The sequence below is a fragment of the Hesperophylax consimilis genome, chromosome 12 (assembly GCF_061612785.1).
Source record: "Hesperophylax consimilis isolate HC1 chromosome 12, BYU_Hcon_1.0, whole genome shotgun sequence".
In the NCBI taxonomy this organism is placed as follows: Eukaryota; Metazoa; Arthropoda; class Insecta; order Trichoptera; family Limnephilidae; genus Hesperophylax; species Hesperophylax consimilis.
The window spans coordinates 5,268,689-5,289,372 of NC_142847.1; the positions used below are offsets into that span (position 1 = coordinate 5,268,689).

Sequence of the window (20,684 nt, forward strand, 5' to 3'; positions counted from 1 at the left end):
AATATTTACTTGTATTGGATGGCAACTCTGGTCGTTAGAGGCGCTAGTGTAGCATGGCATAATCTTCAACCAAGCCTCACAACTTGTGCCAGTAGGAGGCGCTAGTATAGAACACTGCCTGGTATCTATGATTATAACTATTCTACAATATTTGGTAACACTGATGATATCTACAAATGCTTAACTTCCAGATCGAATAATATATGGGTACTTACGAGTGGTTTATTTATGGTACTTACGTTACCATCTACCTTGGATGGATTGGGAATGTACCAAGGTTCGTGGAAAATGTACGTTTAGTCATTTTCATTAGTATACATTTTCCAATGACTAAATAAAATAGTTATGTTTTCTACGAACCTTGGGAATGGACTACACGTGGGCTCGTTTTGATACAGATGAAGGACAGTGAAAATATTTTTATCCAGGAATTTTTGAAATCTTGAATGATGTTGAACAATGTTGAAATTTGAAATCGTACCAATTAAAAATGACATTTCTGGAATATTTAAATAAATTTGTCACAGATGTCGTTAGTAATTTCTATGGCATAGATTCCTACTAATCCCTGCGACCCGTGAAATATTAAAATATAGCCATTCACATTATTTTCAAGATATCTATGATGGATAGCAATAAAGATACAGAAGCTCTTCGCAGAGAAGTGATGCTATTAAAGGTATGATAACGTTAAACCTGGTTAAACCGCAGTGTTTTGAATTTATTTACTGACTGGAAACTAACCTATACCCTGGCCAAGATAAATAGTTCTAGAAAGAATCGGGAGGCGGCGTTAAAGTGAACGTGCACCAATCATAGAGCGCCATGTCGGTTGTCAACGTATTGTAGGGAATTTGTATGAGCTGCGAGTTCATTATTTCTGCATTCATTTCAGTTTGATATATTTGGTTAGCCGGTTACCCTTTTTTCGCCAAAATGACGTTCTTTAACAGTGGGTTATCAGTTAAAATCTGTGTATTATTTTTATTCGCTTTGTATGTTTCCACCTCGGCTACTTTGCGGGAAGGTGACTGTGAAGTTTGTATAAAATTCGTAGAAACTATCGCGGAAAAACTCACAGAAGATGTCAAAAAGGACCCAAAGAAGATCGAGATTGAGATTAGAAAGTACTGTAAGACAAGTAAAAACAAGGAGAATCGGTTTTGTTACTACGTAGGAGGACTGGAAGAGTCTGCAACCGGAATCCTCGGGGAAGTTTCTAAACCCATGAGTTGGTCATTGCCCGCCAGCAAGATTTGCGAGAAGCTCAAAAAGATGGATGCGCAGATCTGTGACCTCAGATACGACAAGCAAATCGACCTCAATAAAGTAGACCTGAAGAAACTCAAAGTCCGAGATCTGAAGAAGATCCTCAACGACTGGGACGAGAACTGCGAGGGCTGTCTAGAAAAGACTGATTTTATCAAAAGGATAGAAGAGCTTAAACCAAAATACATGCCACGTTCAGAACTATAGGACTTTCAATTAGGAACAATTAATACCTAGGAATGTAACAGGTAGACACGACTTTTTATTTACCACATCATGACACATTCCCTTTCAATTATTATTTGTCATTGGAAATGTAAAAATGTGAATGGGAAACTGCAAATTTATGACAGAAAGTGAATTCAGTCCTGCCCTGGTTCTGTGCCATATTATTTTACTTACTTATTGTCAGATGTTAAGTCATAACTTAATATATTTCACGTGTTTCCTTTCAGATGATTATAGAAATCAGTTTTGTGATAATTTACTATTTTGTTCTAATGGAAAATCCCTTTCTCTAAATTCAATCTAAACTAATTGATCTGATTGAATTTTAAATTTACCATGCTTTCTCCAGAACCAATTTCAAGATGATGAAATCATGAAAAGCAGCAGGCACTAGTAAATCAGTTTAAAGAAACCCTTGCTCTTGTAGTGGTGTATTGGGTAATTTAATACAATTCTTATTATGTAGCTGACGAATGAAACATAAAAAGAACATTGTCGAATTTAATCACGAGCCTAAGTTTTAATGAAATTGATAAACATCGCCACACACCCAGTATTATTAGGCATTTGCGGGTAAAAGGGAACCGCGGGCAGATGGAAACTATCTATGCACAAATACATTCAAACTTGCCCTCTTTCAAATGATTTGTCTGTACATCTGGAGGCTATTGACTAAAAAATAAGCTTCCATTGGTTCATTAGTCTCACTCGAAAGCTTTTCTTCAATGTTAGACTTTTTTATGTAACACTTACATAACTTATTGATATTTTTATTTAAAAAAATTGTTAAAGATTCCTCTAAAATCGTGAAAAATCGATTTCTTTAATGGCCTATATTTGATAACGTAAAACATTATTAAATAAAGTAACACATATCCATACTATATATTTGATATACTTTTAATTAAAAAAATAATTATTCAGTTTGGTCAAGTACTTCCAAATTTAAGTTTTGTATGTAAAAGGCCGCACAGCTGTTCCTCTTAATGTCTACAATAAAACAATCATACAAAGCAAACTGAAAATCACACGGCAGGTGAAAATTTTGTCTCCAAGGCCAAACCAATAAATGCCATTGTCTTTTATCATTCTGAAATATTAAAGAACATAGTATGAAATCCTTTCGTACTTTGTAATACAAAGTTTGAAAACTTTAATATTGTATATAATTAAACAATTGCTATTTAATAAAAAATATCAAAACTCTTTTCTGTTACTTACCTATACGTTTTCAGGAACATTTAAAAGTGTACCCTTATAAAACGGAACCATTGCAAAATATCAGCCAAAGAAAGTGCCACGGGTAAAATTTATGCTAGGTTCAACAGCAAACAATATATGCTGTTGATTTTTATCATTCAGAAAGTTAAATAATATTTAGTCAAGAAAACTTTTGGTATTTTATAAAATGGAAACCTTTAAGATGCATTAAAAATATATGTAAAAAAACATAAAAAACAAAAAAACATGTTTTGAATAATTCATCAAATTTGAAAGTTAATTTTCAAGTTCTGTTTTATGAACCAGTTGCTTTACAGGACTGAAATAATAACAGAACCTTCACAGAACTTGAAAATTAACTTCTAAATTTTATGAATTATTCAAATTCTGTGAAACAACCCGTCCATTAAGTTTTCTGCTAAACCCTGCAAAACAGAATGTTTACATTTTACTGCAAATTTTGTTGATTTAGCCAAGTGAGCAGTATGAAAAGGCTTGTGGGCTCACGGACCGCGTGTTGTTCACCACTGACCTAGTCACAGCAAGAAGTTTTAGTTATCTACGGCTTAAGCCGTATTTAGCTGAATCTTTCCCAACCCCTCTCCATTTCGTAATCTCTTCAACCTTCTTTTTAAAGGCGTGACCCCCCTTTTAGTAACAAAGAAAATTTCACCACCTTGCGAACCCCCAGCTTTTTTATATGGATTCATAAATATCGTCTTTGCCAAAGTATCTACAATCGCACGTTTCTTCCATGGTTGCGATAAAAACAAACTAAAATTAGAAGATGACCCATGTCTCAAACAGGCGCGTCCGTCACATCGATTTGTATTACTTGGGTACAATTTTTATTTCTGTTAGTGACCTATTTCTGTAAAATTATAGCCGTTGTTTGTTTGTTATAATAAAGTAGAAAAAAATAATTTATTGACGTCCTGTGACCCCCCGTTGGTCTCAACTCCCACTTGGTCCAACTGATACTAGGAAGCTAGTATTCGAACCCTTTTCCTCTAAACGTCATGTTAACTGAAGTGTTTAATTTTCCACCGTAATTAATGTATGTTTCTTGTTTCAGGTTGAAAAGCTGGTCTACGCAGCTGATAAACTTAGGGAAGAAAGGGAAAACATGAAGATAGAAAAGGAAAGGTTAAGGTTGGAACACAAAGTCCTGCTGATGGAGAAACAACGACTAGAGGCCGAGTGCGAAGCCAAGAAACGTTTGCTCCAATCTCAATCCAACTCCGGAGACCACTAAAACCAGTGAATCCATCCTTAGCATTGGACAATTGATTTATTTTTGATGTAGTGATAGATTGGAGGATTATATTTTTTATCCATTCTAAACTTACTTTTCTCGTGAAGGTGTAATATTATTTCTTGTAAATCCATGCTGAAACTTGTAAAAGTTATATTTGTTGAGATTAATGATTATTTTATAACCACATTCAAAATTGAACCCTTATGCGGAAAAATAGAGTCATGTGAAAAAGTGAGTTCTGAGATGTGGACTGTTAAATATTTCATTTGACTGTATTGAGTACTTATGCACTGAAAGTCAAATAAATCTATATGTTATAAGATATTTCGATAGACAACATATACAAAAAAACGTAAAAGAAAAAAATTATGCCATCGTACCATAAATCAGTAGTTTTGATTTTGCTAACAAAAAATTCCAGGCATGTACACAAATAACACAATGCTGATATAAAACTTAACCACCATAATAAGAACAAATATCCCAAATGCCGATCGCACAAACAAGTGTCAATGTAATGGCCGTCTTGTCTATCGTTGTACAGAAAAGATCCCTCTACCGGCCTTGTACTGTCATCTGTGGTTGAGTTTTCAAACGATTTTTGGTATTAACGTAAATGGATATATAGTGCGTAATTTGATTGGACTTGTTGTTTTTCTGCATAAGGTGACAATTGCATCATCCATTATTTTAAAGTATTTGTGACCTATTTCTGTGTATGATCTTTTAAAACAATATGTGTTCTTTAATAGTATTACTTGATTTGATAATTCTAAGGATCTGTAAAATACTTAAATATATATTTTTCCTGGATTACTGATCGTTGCTGTATATTCATCATCTGTTAGTTCTAAGTTTCCTTCGTGACAGCATTTAATTTCTTACCATAGTGTTAGATTGTGACATACACACATTTAATTACTTACCATGGTGTTAGATTGTGACATACACACATTTAATTACTTACCATGGTGTCAGATTGTGACATACGCATTTAATTTTCGTACCATTGTGGAGATGCACAGTTATGCACTAGACCACTTTTACGTATCAAAAACTTGCGATAAACTGAAGTATTTACAGCATGTTTTTGAAAAAACGTGTAATTAACCGGTTATAAATAGGAGTCGTCAATATTATCAATTTATTCACTATACAATGTAATTGATTCAAAATATTATATTATTTTCTTCTCATTATTTTATGTACCTAGGCCTCTAATGTCTTGAAATGATTTCCTTGACTTCCCTAACTGTTTGTGAAAACACGTGTTCTCAGTAAAGTGACATGTTGTATAATTTTCAATTGATAATGTCATTCTTTGGCAAATAATTGAATAATGTTCTATTTGTACAAATTGAGTGTTTCTGAGCAAAGAATGTTGTGTAAGACAGTCTGTTTTCAGGCAGACAGTTGTTTATATTGCGTGGAAAATTGTTGAATAAATTTATTGATTGAAAATTGTTTTCTTGTATTGAGAAAGTTGTAATTATTTGGGAGACTAAAGTTCTTGTCATAAATCGAGTTCAAGTACGCAATGCATTTCCAGGGTGTTGCTTACTAACTACTGCTTACAGAAATCAGAATATACTTATTTGCAGTTCCTACTTACAAATAATTTCTACAGAATATGAGTTTGTTGTTTCTTCTTTTAATTAAATGTGAATACCGCACAACTACCAACTAGAGCCTGTGAGACTGGCATCCCAAATTGAGGTATGTTGTAAGGCTGTAGGTAGCGAGCAAGCAACCTTTCAATTCTGAATGGTCTTACACCAGGGCAATACTGAGAGTATCTTCCACCTGTGTCCTCAATGTGTACCAACCACTTTAACGGCATCTCCACAGACGACATATTTATGTATTATGCTTTAAGGAACTTATTACCCATCGGGGCCTCCTGTTTCACACTGAAGTTGGGGCTCTAGACCGGGGCCTAAGTGGAAGTACGACCCCGACCGAGACAACGCATTATGTCTGTATCTGGCACTTAACTTGTCACATACAAACGCCTGTTTACCTTTAATTTTTTTTTCTTCCCCTATTTGTCTACAGCTGCCCCCCCTTGCCGACGCCCACGACGTAACGGTTTGCAGCGCAGTCCATCGTGGGACTTTTCTCTGATATTTCACGTGTTTGTTTTTACTGCGGTGAGTAAATTATAAAACATTTGTATAAGTGTCTAAATATTGTAACAAAATATTCGATTTTGGAAACAAACCGAACCTTTTCTTGCTAAATATTTAATACGCAGTTCGCCATTGTAAAAATAACTAGTTATTTGTAAGCCGATTTTATTTTCGGAGACTAAATTTGATTCTAGAATTCGAGTTACCTGTAAGCTGTTGTATTCATTTATTGACAAACCACTGAAAGGGACATACCTGTGCCACCTCCCCACACAAACTGGTTTGTTCCCCTTATGGGCAGGTCCGGTCCTGAGTGAAACGGCACCTAACGCGAGTAAAATTTGACACCCCTTGTCAAAACCAATAGAGGCCTAGGTAGATGATTTTTTAATTTTAAAAAAAGAAAGACAAACATTCCCGGGTTACGAATAACCTGACAATATTTGAAAATCTCCTACTACCACCACAGAAAGCGGAAAATGTTGCTTGTGTTGTGATGGAGGACTTAGCCAGCCGAGGAATTGAACACACTACGCCTGGGTGGGACCCAAGCGCGATGTCAACTCGGCCACCGACCGGTCATGATTAGTGTAATTAATAATATTTGGATGATTTGTGTAGGGCCGTTTTTGTGAAAAAATATCTCAAGGGAGGTGTTAGGATTGTTAAGTATTATCAGCGCCTTGGGGCCTTATTAATGCAGCGTAGGGCCTGCCCTGGGTCCTTATTTTCTTTGGTCTGTGATGAGTACCATCCTCTCCAACAGTAAAGTTGGTTGCCAAGTGGACTCTTTTTCCAATTCCTAATATTTTATATCATTCCTTCCTCGAAAATGGAGCGGAGAGGAAGAGTGCAAAAGAATGTTTTCGGGACAACTGTATTTTGGGCCCGAGGTGTTAGTCATGTTATGTGAGTTAATGTGGTTATGAGGTGCATTCGTTAAATAATCTACAGTTACAGGGACCAGCTCTAACTCTACACAGTTACAGGGTAAAGATGCTTGGTGATGTTATTTTGCTGTACAAGGATACCTTTTCTCTGCCTTGATCTACGCGCTCTGCCTACGTATAATGAACTGTTTACCTTAAGCCATATTTTATCTCTGAGAATTCATGAAGAGATGAACTGGTGAAGGCAGCTGTCTGACCCTTCAGTACGGTTCCAGCAACATAGTGGAGGCCTTCAATACATAATGAAATCAATTTGAGGGGGTATTATAAATTCTGGTATGGGTAAATTTACGATAGATCGAGCCCTCATTATTTTACTAGCTGTGGCTGGAACAATAGCGTGAGTTCCTTTTACGTCCAACAGATGGCTCTCTTTTTGAAAAACAGTGTCACAGGTGACATCTATATAATATAAGTATATAAAAACACATGCATATTCGAATGCAACACATTGTGTCGAAATTTCAAAGCAATCAGTGAAGAACATTCGGAGATGATTTAAGATTTTCAAGGCCAAAAGTATTTTTGTGATTTGTTTTTGGTGTGTTATTTTAGCAAATGTTTTTTTTTGCGCAACACGGCATAACACCCCAACAACAAATAACAAAAAAAAACATTCGGAGATTTAAAATTTTGAACAAATGAACATTTACATTTTTATTGATATTTTTTGACTAACACAATGTTAAATTTTAACTAAAAAAACTATGCACATTAAATTTTTATAAATATTCATAATATCTCCACCAGCGATTTGGCATTTATAAATATATCTAAATTTACGTGCAACTCAACTCCTAACCATTGACCCCCCCAACTGCCCCCAACCGCCCCAACCTCTACTACAATGTAAAAAATCCATTCATTCTCCTTCCAATATCCTTTGATTCTTTCCACAGTAAAATGAATAGGGTAAACAGTCAAGAATTCCAGCTAATACAATAGTTTCTTTTACGTTATTACAGAGTAATATTATTTATCAGTTTAAAATCATTATTAGTAGAACAAGCAACGCGAGTAAAAACACTACCGCTAGCTAGGTACCAACGTGAGAGGTTCATTTATGGTACCAACGATACTCAACACTCAACAACTAAAAATATTATTAAAGCAATAAAATTCCATGACAACTGAAAAATGACGTTTGTTTATTTACAAATGGCGTCTATGGCTTATCGGGCGTGTATTCATATTTCCGTATAATTTTGGTTTGCAAACACTGCCTATTTTTCGATGTCGACTGAAATATCTACGAAGATGGATACCCAAATGGATGCAACCTCTAATTTCAACCAAAAGATCAATATGACACAATGTGTTGAAGATTTACAGAGTGATCTGAAAACCGACAGGAAGAGGGTTCTCGAGAAAATACTGAAAGAATTACGTGAAACCAACGAAAAAAATTCGTCGGATCTAGTAAATATATTTCCCTCGATTCATGCGAATATATTGAGATGCTTTTCCGACAAAGCTGAAGTTTGCAAGGATCTAGCAATAGATATTATTACATTGTTCATTGAAAATCTGCCTTTGAATGATTTTTACTTGACTTACATTATCCCTGTGGTTGCTAAGAGGATTGGCATGATAGAAACCATCGAAGGATCAGAAGAATTGCGTTTAAAACTGGTGATCTTAGTGCGGAATATTGTGGTACGATATAAGGACACGGGGTATCTCTCTCGATTCTTCAATGACTTGACAAATATTTTGGTGAAAACTTCTACAGATCCCTACGCTAAAGTAAAATTGGAAACGTGCGAGACTATCATATTGCTTTCTTATGCAATTAAGGCAGACTTCCATATGCAGTCGGAGAGTTTTGTTAAGCCAGTCATTAGTAACTTCTCTCATCAGCATTTCCGGGTGCGAGTTGTAGCAGTACGCTGTATAGGTAGTATTTTTAATTTACTATTTAAACATTTTATTAATATTGCCTACTACGATGTGCTGTAAATCAAGATTAAAATATCTTAAACGAAATCTACTTATTTTGTGATATGGTCCTGCTGAGAGCTCTGTTGTAACCTCTCTCTTTTACATGCATCGTTTATTAGGGGGAGAGGTTACAAAAGGGTATCAGTGGTATGTCTTTGCTCCACGTCTATCAACCCAGGACCACTGATGAGGGTTAATGAAGATGATTATTACTATTTATTATGGGACGTAGACATTGAATTTTATATATATAGTCTACATTCCTTGCAAAATCAATGTAAAATATTGTTCTCATGCGGGAATGCACAAAAAGGGAGTTTTGGCGGCTGTCAGTGTCGCCCAAATCCTTCCAACCGCGACTGAACTCAACGAACTAAGTCACTGGTGACCAGCGGCCGTGCGCCGCCATGTTACCACCCCGAGCATTTGTGTTACCTGCGAACACTAAAAAGCCAATTTACACGACTGCTGATTATGGTAAAAGCTTATTTACCGATGAAAGGTATACCATTACATATACCATGTACACATATACCATTAAGGTATACCATTAGGTATACCATTGCTTTCCCTATATTTTCCAGTACGACTTGTGCATGTTGGTATTTTGAAGCTTGGTATCTCACAGCAGATAATTAACCGATGTTTGTGGCCCAATGTTAGCTCTATCTATATACCTCAATGAATTTAGAGGGGTTTAGTGCAGTCCTACACATTCCTTATTATGGTACAGGGGAAATTAAGTCCAATTTGCATGAGACTTGAGGCTTGATCCAAATTACAGTTCGTCCATAGTAGCTACACACTTTCCATTATATTTGGAAGACTTCAGGTCATGTGAGTTCAGAGGTTTGAGAGGTCATGGTACTTTGTGGTAGACACAGTTAGTTTGACTGAACTGACAAATGCGCACACACACATTCAAGTATGCATGACACTTGAAGATTGATTACACACGAATCAAGATTACTTGATCATGTATCAAAATGGACGGTAAACTTGATTGTATGTACCCACCACTAAAGTCTTAATGAATCTGCACACAAGGCTGGCCCTGTGCAGGCACAATTAGAGCAGTCTACTCCGAGCACTGACTTGCCAAGGCGCCAAGGACTCTAGGAGCAAAGGTGCTAATAATACCTAACACCTAATACAGCGCCCTTGAGGTTTTTGCTAGCGCCAGGTGCCATTTGGTTCAGGGTCGGCCCTGTCCACAAACGCATGTCATTTTGTGATTTAGTATTCAAAGAAAAATAAGAATCAATTTTTCAGTCTTTGTTATTATTCTTTAAATTTGTTTTCGTTAATTTGATCACACAAAGTGTATTTTACAAAATAACTAACATTTTTTTTATTATGTATTGTTATTGTGGTTAATATTTTAAAGGTGCGGTGGTGTTAAACGGAAATGCCAAATGCTTTGAGAACTCTATCACACCGATGGCTGAAAAGCTGTTTGATGAACTGCCTCCCGTAAGACTCCAAGTGATAAAAGAAGTCGCCCAGTGGATGCTCTACCACAAGGACCGCTATTCCTACTGGTACAAAATGATACCGCTTCTACTCACAGGGTATGTTATCCAAATATGTACCTTACACTCAAATTACTAACCATCATTTAGGGTTGGTATTTCTGTTACTTTTAAAACTTGTTTTCAAGCATAAGCTGGTCAGGGTTTCCATAGTAATATCTATTAATATAAAATGTGATCAAATTCGAACTTCCCATATTGGCAACACTGTAAATTAGACAACTGTCATTGTTAGTTTGATACAATACATTTACTAAATGGATCATTTGACCACCGCGTGTTAAAGTTGTTCAATTATTACACAGCAATAACGATTCTGTGCAAACTGTGTATCGACGTTTACAGGAAGTTTTTTTTATTGTCAATTTAATCGTCCTACTGAGTGAACAATTGAACAATGGGCCCCGATCATGTGATTTAATGCCATCGGATTTTTTTGTCGAGAGTCGCTTTTATGCCAATAAACCTCTAAACGTTAGAGCACCTAAAAACTAACATCCGTAAAGTTATAACCGAGATAATGCCCGAAACGAAAAAAGTAACTGAAAATTATCTCAAACGAAACAACTGCTGCAGAAGGTCCAGAGGTGACCATTTGCTTGACATCATTTTCCATAATTAATTAATGATACCAAATATTAGATTAATTAAAAAAATATTACATTTTGTGTTTTTTCATAAATAAAAGGAAACTGGAATTGGACTACCTCTATTTAATATCTCTCAAGCCGACTTAAAAAACAACTGAAATACCGGTGCTTAGAATCATGTTGGAAAATATTTAGTTTCTTTTGACAATCTTCATAAATGGCGATGAAAGAACGGCCATTTTCAAGAAACATGCTGACGGCGAAACCCTGGTGTTGTCCGAACCAAACCATGGTAACTACTAAAAACGGCACGACCTTCCCAACTCAATGAGACCCTTCTATGGTTCGTACCTCTACTACACGGGATGTACCGTCCTTCAAAACTGCACTGTCTGTTTTGCTGCACCTTGTATATGTCTTTTTAATATAGATACTGAGGTAGGCGAGCACTGAAGTTAGTGGGTAGATGGCTTGACAGATACGGGACCTCAGCGATGCACTGCCCGGACTAGTCTTATTTCATGATTAAATGATCTGAACGAGAATACCTGTTCTCCTAAAGTCCTGCGATGGGCCACTGAAATATTGCTAGCTTGGAATGCCTGGTATGGCTTGTGGATTTGATGGTTTAGTTTCATTCTCTGTAAATTTGGTACATTATGTGCATGCTGATGTAATGAGATATTTAATTAACAGGTTGAGTGACGTCATCGAGGATATTCGCAAGGAGACAACTGAACTGTGGGACCGCGTGGGGAAACAATACATGGTTGAAAATGAAGAGGATTTGAAGCCACAGACAGATTTCATGCTAGAGTTTCCAGAACACTATCCTTCAGGTTTAACTTCATTTTTATTTTCCATTTCGTACTTTTCCCAAATTGATGATGCCACAGTTCCACTTGAAACTCCTGCATGTTATTATTTTTAGTTATCCGCGATACAAGTTAGCGCTGGCAGCCGTCCGAAAAATATCCGTTGTATGTGCAAGCTAATCGCCTTATCTGTCACTAATGTCACAGTCTGGATAAGCATAGGATTTATAAATACACTTTTTTATGCTAAACGTGTATAGTAATACAATAGATATTTCGCCAAGTATTATAGCTTGTTGACTACGCAAGTTATGTGCATAAAATCACCGAACTTGGTATAGAAACGACTAGGTGAGATTCATAGGATTGCATAGATATTAAATAATGTAATATGTATTTTGTACTTTTGTTTCGGCATTTTCATAGAGACTTTGGTAAACACAGGAATTCACAATATAATAACCACACGGAATAAATATTTTTTTATAAAATCCAGGTGGCAAGAATTTGAAATACATTGGCCAATAAGAGTGCTCCATTTAACATGGCGTATCTCTCAACCAATCCAAATTTATAGCGAAATTCCTGTTCCAACCAATCAATGAAATCCAAAAGTATTTACCTAGGACTCTAATTCGAGTTTGCACACACAACTGAGCAAATTTGAACTACTCGAATTCGAGTTATAAAACCACAGCATGTACTGCCTTATATGCCCTACTCACATCAATATCTAGTTATTGTCCTGAGATCTTTGACATTACATTGAGTGCACATTAAATAGGTTTTAAATTAAATTTTATAATGTAAAATGTATGTGTTTTTTTGCAGTGCCTCGTCCTAATTTGGGATGCAGATCTCTAGTGGAAAGGAACGTTAGCAAAATTATCCCTGCGATTTCAAAAGGTATTATTGTCTTTCGTTTAATAATACTTATTTGTTTATGTTCAAAAAGTCTTTGTGAATTGGACCGTGTGCTTCCTCAGAGACTTTACTATTTATTTGTTAGTTGCTGTATTGTTACAATTTTAACCCTTAAATTATATTTTAGTTCAGCCTTATCTTCATATAATTGTTGACTGTTATAACAAGGTCAATTAACTATTATAACGAGCAAATAATTTTTTCAACACAATTTCTGAATATGTTAACGTTGGGTCTGAAAAAATAGTTATTCAAGAATTTCCTATCCCGTTAAGGACAAATTCATATTTTTATGGCACTACCTGTGTAAGATTGTCGGCTATGTGAACCATCGCTATCCATCGGGCACGATGTTAATTGCACGGGGTAAATTTATGATAGTTTGGTGATCAGGTGTGAAGGCATGAAATGAAAGAAGGTTGTTGAAGGTCACATGTGTTTATTGGTGAGTCAGTTGCCGTGACGAGGAGACGATGTAGGACAGATGATGAATACTCCAGATGCTGGCTGATGATATGCTGGTCAAGCGCGGGTCAGTGAGTCGACGCCGGGCGCTGGTGACCGGGACTCGATGGAGGTCAGGCACTGGCGAAGAACGTAGGTCTTCAGGCAATCCAGTGCTGACGAGACGGCCGAAGGTGCGACGGACCTTGTAGGCGGTTGAGCGGGAACGGCGTGACCAGTGAGGATGCTGCGTGTCCTCGTGGTGGTCATGGTTGCGTGGAAGAAGCGCTGGTCAGAGACGCTGGAACCAGGGCGCTTGTAATCCGTTGTAGCGCTGGCCATGGACACGGCCGAGGCGCTAAGATGATGTCCCGATAGAGTCCATGATGATACGGGCGAAGCCGGGTACGTGTCCGACGCGGGGCGCGGGACGCGCCGATCGTCACTCGTGAGATTTATTCACTGGCGGCAGATTGATAACTGATGACTGACTGACTGACTCGCTGCGTCGGGCTTATTTATACTACTCGGCCGACGGCGGCAGTAGGTAGGTGGATGGCAACTAAATTCTAGGCACTCGCACAGACTGTGTGTTTCGGGAACCTTCGATAGTGCGGCGATTATGCATAGGCCGTAGACTCGAACCTTCTGGCGAGTTCTCGTAGTATCCCAGACGAACTGCAGTATTATTGTCGCGAGTAGATACTTGAAACAGGTAGGTCTCGTAGTACGCAGATTACTTTGTTTACGATTTAACGATGCAAGTAGCAAGTACGTACCTAAGTAGCAAGTAGCAGTTTATTATTAATTATTTAATCTGGATAATTCGACGCCACAATAGTGATGCACAACTTTTTCAGCAGAGGTGCCGTTTTATCTATTTTTCAAACAAGCCGCGACCTACAAACGGATTTTTTTTTGTTTTCGTTGAGGGGGAGGGGGATTGACAGCGAAATTCAAGAGTTAAGGTTTCTATTGATTTTTTTTGATTTTCGTGTTATGCAAACCGGTTCTTCAAATTTCGTTCCATTTAGGAAATGCAGTGTAAATTAACCAAAACTCGATAAAAAGTGTTCTCAGCCAGGGTTTTTAGTTGTGGGTCGTATGAAATTGACATGCGGGCCGCAAAAATGGGTCCGCGGATTGTGCATCACTGGTTTGTGACAAGTAAAATTTTACAGCTGAAAACCAAAACAATTCAGCGAGCCAGTTATTTTTTTAGTTATTTATGACAAGTGCGATTTTACAAGTGGTAGGTACAGTACGATTCAATATATTTATAATTACTTTATATTATCCATACTACTAAATTTTAATCATATGTTAATGAAATCCTCAGCACGAGAGATCGCAGTGAGGATATCATCAGAAAAAAAGATACTTAGTATTATTATTATTAAATGTTCCAGAGCTGGAGGGCTGGCAAGGTGATGCCCGACTGCGTTCCTCCCAGCTGCTCTGCTGGCTGGTGCTGTGCTCGGAGCAGGCTATCCTGCAGCATTCTGCCGCCGCCGTTCGCTGCTTCATGCTCGGGGCCAAGGACGAAGACTGCAAGGTCTACAAGGAGGTGATGTCTCTTGCCATTCACTTTACAGCCAGTCTTTTATTCTCTAGCAGTATCAGTAATTGTGAAAGCTTTTCTGTTATTACGACCTTTGAAATAACCTGACTCTGACTTTGTATTTGGTTCACTTAATCATGCCCTGTCTTCTCGGGCATATTGACTTCTCTTTCTATCCTACATGCCTTTCTCCGGTCTGCCGTTATGCATGTCCAAACCCCCAATCTGTACCTTTATCAATCTTCTTCATTACATTTACATCAATCTTGAATTATTTTCGAGTCTCCTCATTTGTTATTCGATCACCTGGTTTTATCGGGATCTCATTTCTACTGCATTTGGTCTATTTTCAACTTTCCTTTGTCAGTTCAATGCCTACATTTATGCATAAATTACACAGGTAATCACAATACACCGCAATGCCAATTTGTTTTGGATGTTCCCATCTTAAAAAAATACATAATGTTTACATATTTACAATACATATTAGGCAACATCTTAAGTCTCATGGAATCTTTCTATGTGGGTATCCCCCACCCATGAAAATGCGCCCATAAATTTATAATAGCCGCGCCCGGTAATAAGCCTAATCACATCTGGAAGACCCCTATATCGATTCTCGCATATTCAATATTAATAGAAATTTTAAATATGTTTTATTGGTCATTAATCTTTTTGTTTGCTTTATTTTCTTACAGATTTACCGTGCTTCAGAATTATTTGGTTATTTCGTTGAGCCCAAAGTCTGGTGGGAATTGCTACAGACAGAAGTGGACAATTGGCCGTGCTTGGGGGTCTTGGCTAACATTATCAAAGGTTCAAAACCTGACCAGCTGAAGGACGGATACCTTAAGAAAATAGTTAGGAAACTTTCAAAACCGCTTCATTGTAGGATCCGGAAGGTAAAACATGCTGATTAATTATTTTACTAACTACATATTAATTACGCCATTTCTTCATTCACACTTATAAATTCTCTTCCGTTATTCTAATTCTTGACTTGGTCCGACACAAGTATTTGATTCACTTGATCGTGCCGTATCTTTCCTATCCACACACTACACTTCTAGCGTTTGAGGCAGTACAGTACAATAGTCAAAAGGGCATATGAAATCAATGGTGACTGTAATTTATTTTTGCTTGATACATATTTGCTTGCACTTGTCTGGGTTATGCATTGCAAGCCTCTGTAAGTCAGGATGGAGCTTTTCACTTGATATTTGCTCCCACTTGTCGGGGTTATGCATCACAAGCCTCTGTAAGTCAGGACGGAGTTTTTCACTATCATGCATGGTATTATTAGTTTCTAATGAATATAATCTTCATTTACTTTAACCTTCAACTTCCGTAGTGTGCCATATATTATTGTTGGATTACCATACGGATATGAGAAGTTAAAGCTGAAAATTTGTTCACTAATGCAGCATAACTCTAAGTGGTAAGCTCTGGCAAATTGGCACATCTAACAATGACAATTTTCTGGTGAAATTGGCACAGCTATTTCTGTTCTACATAAATGAATTATATTTGATATTTTTAATGATCATTATTAAAATTGAATATATTTTTATTTGCAGGATAAATACCAAATAAATTTGCTGAACACTTGCGAGAGCATCTTGAATGTCTGCAAAGAGGATTGCCGTAAAGTTGCTCAGGATCTGTTTGACATTATCTTCACAGTTTATTCAATGCCATCTGAAACAGAAATAGAACATAAAGCACTGTGTAAGATTTTTCTATTAATTCGTATTCTTTATACTAAACAAAGGGACTAATTTCTAAAAATAATAACGATAGTTTATAACATGTCGAAATCGCACACGCCGACCTTATAATTAAATTTCTTGTTAAAATCATGCATGTCTGCAGGGCCGGCCCTAAAATAAACGGCCCCTGGTGCTAAAAAAACTTGAAGGGGGCTGTATTAGATGTTAGGTAATCGGCACCTTGGCCCGGAGCAAACTTCTCCAATTGCACCTGCACAAGGCCGGCCCTGTTCAAGTTCTAAGGTTCTGAGCCACGTGACCACAGAACCCTTGGTCTGCCAGTCTGCTGAAAAGCTATTAGTAAGTAAAGGCAGGTTATTAACACGTTGAACGCCATGTAGGTCACCGGTGACCTCATAATGAAAATTGTAATTTTTCTCCCATAGCGCCATGACGGTCACCGGTGACCGCAGTTAATTTTCTTGATTTTCATGGAAAATTTTGGTAAAAAAAAAAGGGAATACGTTTTGATGGTCGCCGATGCCATCGGAGTATTTTTTTGTTCAATTTTAAAATGGTAATTTTTCTCCATTTCCACAATGGCAATGAAGAAAATGAATTAAGGATGGGTTTGTCTGACAGAATTTTAACAATTCATCAAATTTCAATCTCCATTTTCGGGTTCTGTGAAAGTTCTATTCAAGTTCTGTTATTATATTATTATAGGCTAATTGCTTGACAGAACTGAAATAAAAAGAAAACTTGAAAAAATCTTTCATAGAACTTAAAATTAACAATGAAATTTGAAGAATTGTTCAAATTCTCCGAAACAACCCGTCCTACGTGTTTAGAAATTCTATGCATCCCAACACAGAACTCGCCGGATTGCTTTTGCTGTCGTGGAATGAACGTTAATAGATCCGGTATAGATATATTAAAGCGTGTGAGCACTTTGGTAATTACAAACTACGGCCTGGAGATTGAAAGGGGCCATCCTCGTACAAATATAAACACAATGAAGACATGGCACAATCAAGTGAATCAGATACTCGAGTCGGGCCATGTCAAGAGTCAGAATAATAGAAGAGTATGTATTAACGTGAATGAGGCAAGAAGTGTGTGCCAAGACCAAGTTGTTTGGCGGTCCGTCCTCTCTGCTTACCCCTGCGGTAAACGGCGTGATGGTTAGTTAGTTAGTTTTTATATAATGTAGGTAATAATAGCATACATAACATATTGATTTAAAATTTGGAATCTGATCTTAAGAATCTCTCCACGGAATAAAATTGATCGAAGATTATTATTCCAATATGGCTCAGTCATAAACAGGAGGAATGGTTACTTAGACGTATTTTTAAGATAGATGTTAAACGTCCCGTCTATCCAATTTAGGCTTGGAACTTGCTACCGCGTGGTACAAACTCAGTCTCATGAATTTACCATCTTTTCGATTGGCAAATATATACGGAGAGTTAACTTGATTTGGGGGTTAGTCCCACCAAGTTTTAGCCGATTTATTCCATTAAAGAAAGAGGCAATTACTCGTATTATGAAATTGAACAAATTCTAAACCTTTCTCCTTTAGAAGACCGTCGGAAAAAATCTGATCTTATTTGTTTCTTTAAAATTATCAAAAATTTTATTGACTCACCTTAATTACTAGAACTCATCTCATTCAATATACCTTCTCGTAGACTCAGAAATAAAGAACTGCTCTTCCTCAATCAACACTCGACTAATTATGCTTATAATTCACCATTGTCCAGAATATGTAGAATGGTCAACTCACGTCAAGACCTTGATTTTTTTGGTATAAGTCAGAATGTTTTTTGTCGCTTACCTTGCAATTGAGGATATTTTGTATCACTTTAGTTTTAGCAAGGTCTTGAGTTGACTTGACACTTCTATTTCATTTCTATTTTCTTATGTTTTCCCTGTTTGTCTCTGCTTTTATATACCATCCTTTACTCTTGCATCGTACATTGTACCAAATCTCGTGTCGCTTTGTAATATATTGGACGTAAGTCCGTTAATTAATTAATAAATAAATAAAGGATCGAAAATAACACGCTGAACTGTCACCCCAACCAGGCAGCCTATTGATTGAGCACATGTAAATCGAACTGTCCATCTGCGCATTTGCCGTGGTGTTACCATTAGCCACTAAAAATTAATTTAGACTATTTTAGCTGTTGGTAGGGTAGTATAATTAAATATTCACCCTTTTAGGTAAGAATTCGTGCTTAATTAATTCAAAGGTACAGTATTTTGTACTGTGTTACATTTTTTTAATGTGTTTTAGGCCTTCTGGAGAAACTGAGGTCAACAATTAATTGTGGGTCACATCTCAACGACTTGTTCTGCGAATACATTTCTTCTCTCCTGGGAAATATCACATCTGACGCTAATCTCTGGACCCTTTACACGCCTGAGAGATGTATTCTGGATACTATTTTGATTCACACTGGTAAATTATTGTCTTATTTCATATTTCATACATGGTCTAAATTTTATTCATTTGATAAACAACTGTGTATGTAAATACTTCACCAATAAACTAAAATTAAAACAGCCACAAAAAGTTATACAGCAGAAGTGGGTAGTTTATTTATTCTATAAACTTTAAATTTCTCATTGATTTTCAGTGGTGGTTATACAGCAGAAGTGGGTAGTTTATTTATTCTATAAACTTTAAATTTCTCATTGATTTTCGTTATCTTTCCAAGGTCTTTTAAATGTCCTATATATTTCTTCTTTTTGAAGATATCGTAAAAAAACAAATACGATTTTAGAAACTAGACAAAATTTCTTTTTAGATTTTAAAATTTGAAATATACATTAATATTTATATCCCAGTAACAGTGAATTAAAAAATAATAAGTCAGAAATAACCTCACTTTTTCAAATCTCATACTCCAGTCTGCCAAAATGCTACGTTGCCAGCTCTTTCGCAGCATAAGACATTTTTTACTATTAAGAATTCAAAACAGAGCTTTATTCAATGTGTAACTAAATTTTCTAATAAAAAATCACTTCACAACCATTAACCGGTGTTTCTGTTATACATTGTACAAAGACTGTACAAATTTTATTCCAAAATATTACTAGTAAAAAATATCTCTAACTGTGCTGCGAAAGAATTGATAACATTGTATTTTGGCAGGCTTATTCGCATGCGCTACTTTTATATGTGCGTCATGCACGTCAGTTTCCCCGCAAAATTAATGAAAATGTGAGATTCAAATCATGTTTATATTCATAATTTCTATTCCAATGACCAATTCACTATTATATAAGGATAATTCAATATTTGTATTTACTACCATTTGTGTTATTTTTCGTCAGTCTTAATCTATTAATAATGTCATGTTATAAAAAATATATATTTTACCGGAAAAGTGAGGTTATTTCAGATAAATTATTTTTTTTATTGACTTTTACCATGTGAATTTAATAAAACTTCCATAAAATTGATGTCTTTTTAACATAGATATCTTATGCATATGTAGGTAAATACAAATGAAAAAAATAATTATTTTTATATTTTGCCAAAATGTCTGATTTTTTTGGTTATTCTCTGGAAATTATTATTATAATTTTTAATTGTATGAACGAGATAAAAAGTGAAGCCACAGTTTTCTTGCAAATTTCTTAAATAAAAGGTCTGTGTTCTTTTTAATTCCTAATTCTAAAATTTTCAATGTTTCAATTTTTTTTTTAATCAGGTAAGCTTTTTTAATGTTTGAAATTAAAATATTGCTGTTTTTAAAAATTAAAGTAAATTTGAAATACAAAATCTGGAAGGTAATTTTATCTAGTTTCTAAAATGGTATTTGTTTTTGTGACATCTTCAAAATGAATAAATATACAAAACATTTAAAATAGCTTGGAAAAATTCCGAAATTCAATTAGAAATTATTATTATTTCAAGTTTGTACAACAGATAAACAACCCTCTGTGGCTGTATAAACAATGTATATATGAGGGAACGTTTTTAAGTTCGCGGAATGGGGGGTAAGGAGTGGAAATAAAAATCCAAATTTATTTTTCATTTTCAATATATTCACCAGCTACCCTAATACATTTTTCGGATCTTTCAATTAACTTATGTAT

At 36.0% G+C, this 20,684-nt stretch overlaps 2 protein-coding genes across 3 annotated transcripts in view; both read left to right on the top strand.

Annotated features, from left to right (window-relative positions):
- Positions 1-530: 530 nt before the first annotated feature.
- Positions 531-5,437, top strand: Manf (mesencephalic astrocyte-derived neurotrophic factor). Of its 2 annotated transcripts, none has more exons than XM_089638074.1 (2): positions 531-679; positions 3,794-5,437. In XM_089638074.1, the coding sequence occupies exons 1-2, from the start codon at positions 623-625 to the stop codon at positions 3,971-3,973; spliced, it is 237 nt and encodes a 78-aa protein (XP_089494200.1). In that variant the 5' UTR covers positions 531-622; the 3' UTR covers positions 3,974-5,437. The 2 variants fall into 2 exon arrangements, with proteins under 2 accessions (XP_089494200.1, XP_089494199.1); XM_089638073.1 differs by lacking the exon at positions 531-679 and adding an exon at positions 820-1,517.
- A 2,788-nt stretch (positions 5,438-8,225) lies between these two features.
- Positions 8,226-20,684, top strand: part of Dnaaf5 (Dynein axonemal assembly factor 5) — a 28,608-nt gene continuing 16,149 nt past the window's right edge. Inside the window, exons 1-8 of the mRNA XM_089637662.1 lie at positions 8,226-8,952; positions 10,384-10,567; positions 11,815-11,957; positions 12,765-12,839; positions 14,711-14,868; positions 15,561-15,764; positions 16,440-16,590; positions 18,874-19,038. Of these exons, the coding sequence (XP_089493788.1) occupies positions 8,289-8,952; positions 10,384-10,567; positions 11,815-11,957; positions 12,765-12,839; positions 14,711-14,868; positions 15,561-15,764; positions 16,440-16,590; positions 18,874-19,038 (1,744 nt within the window). The 5' untranslated portion in view covers positions 8,226-8,288. The remainder of the gene's footprint in view (positions 8,953-10,383; positions 10,568-11,814; positions 11,958-12,764; positions 12,840-14,710; positions 14,869-15,560; positions 15,765-16,439; positions 16,591-18,873; positions 19,039-20,684) is intronic.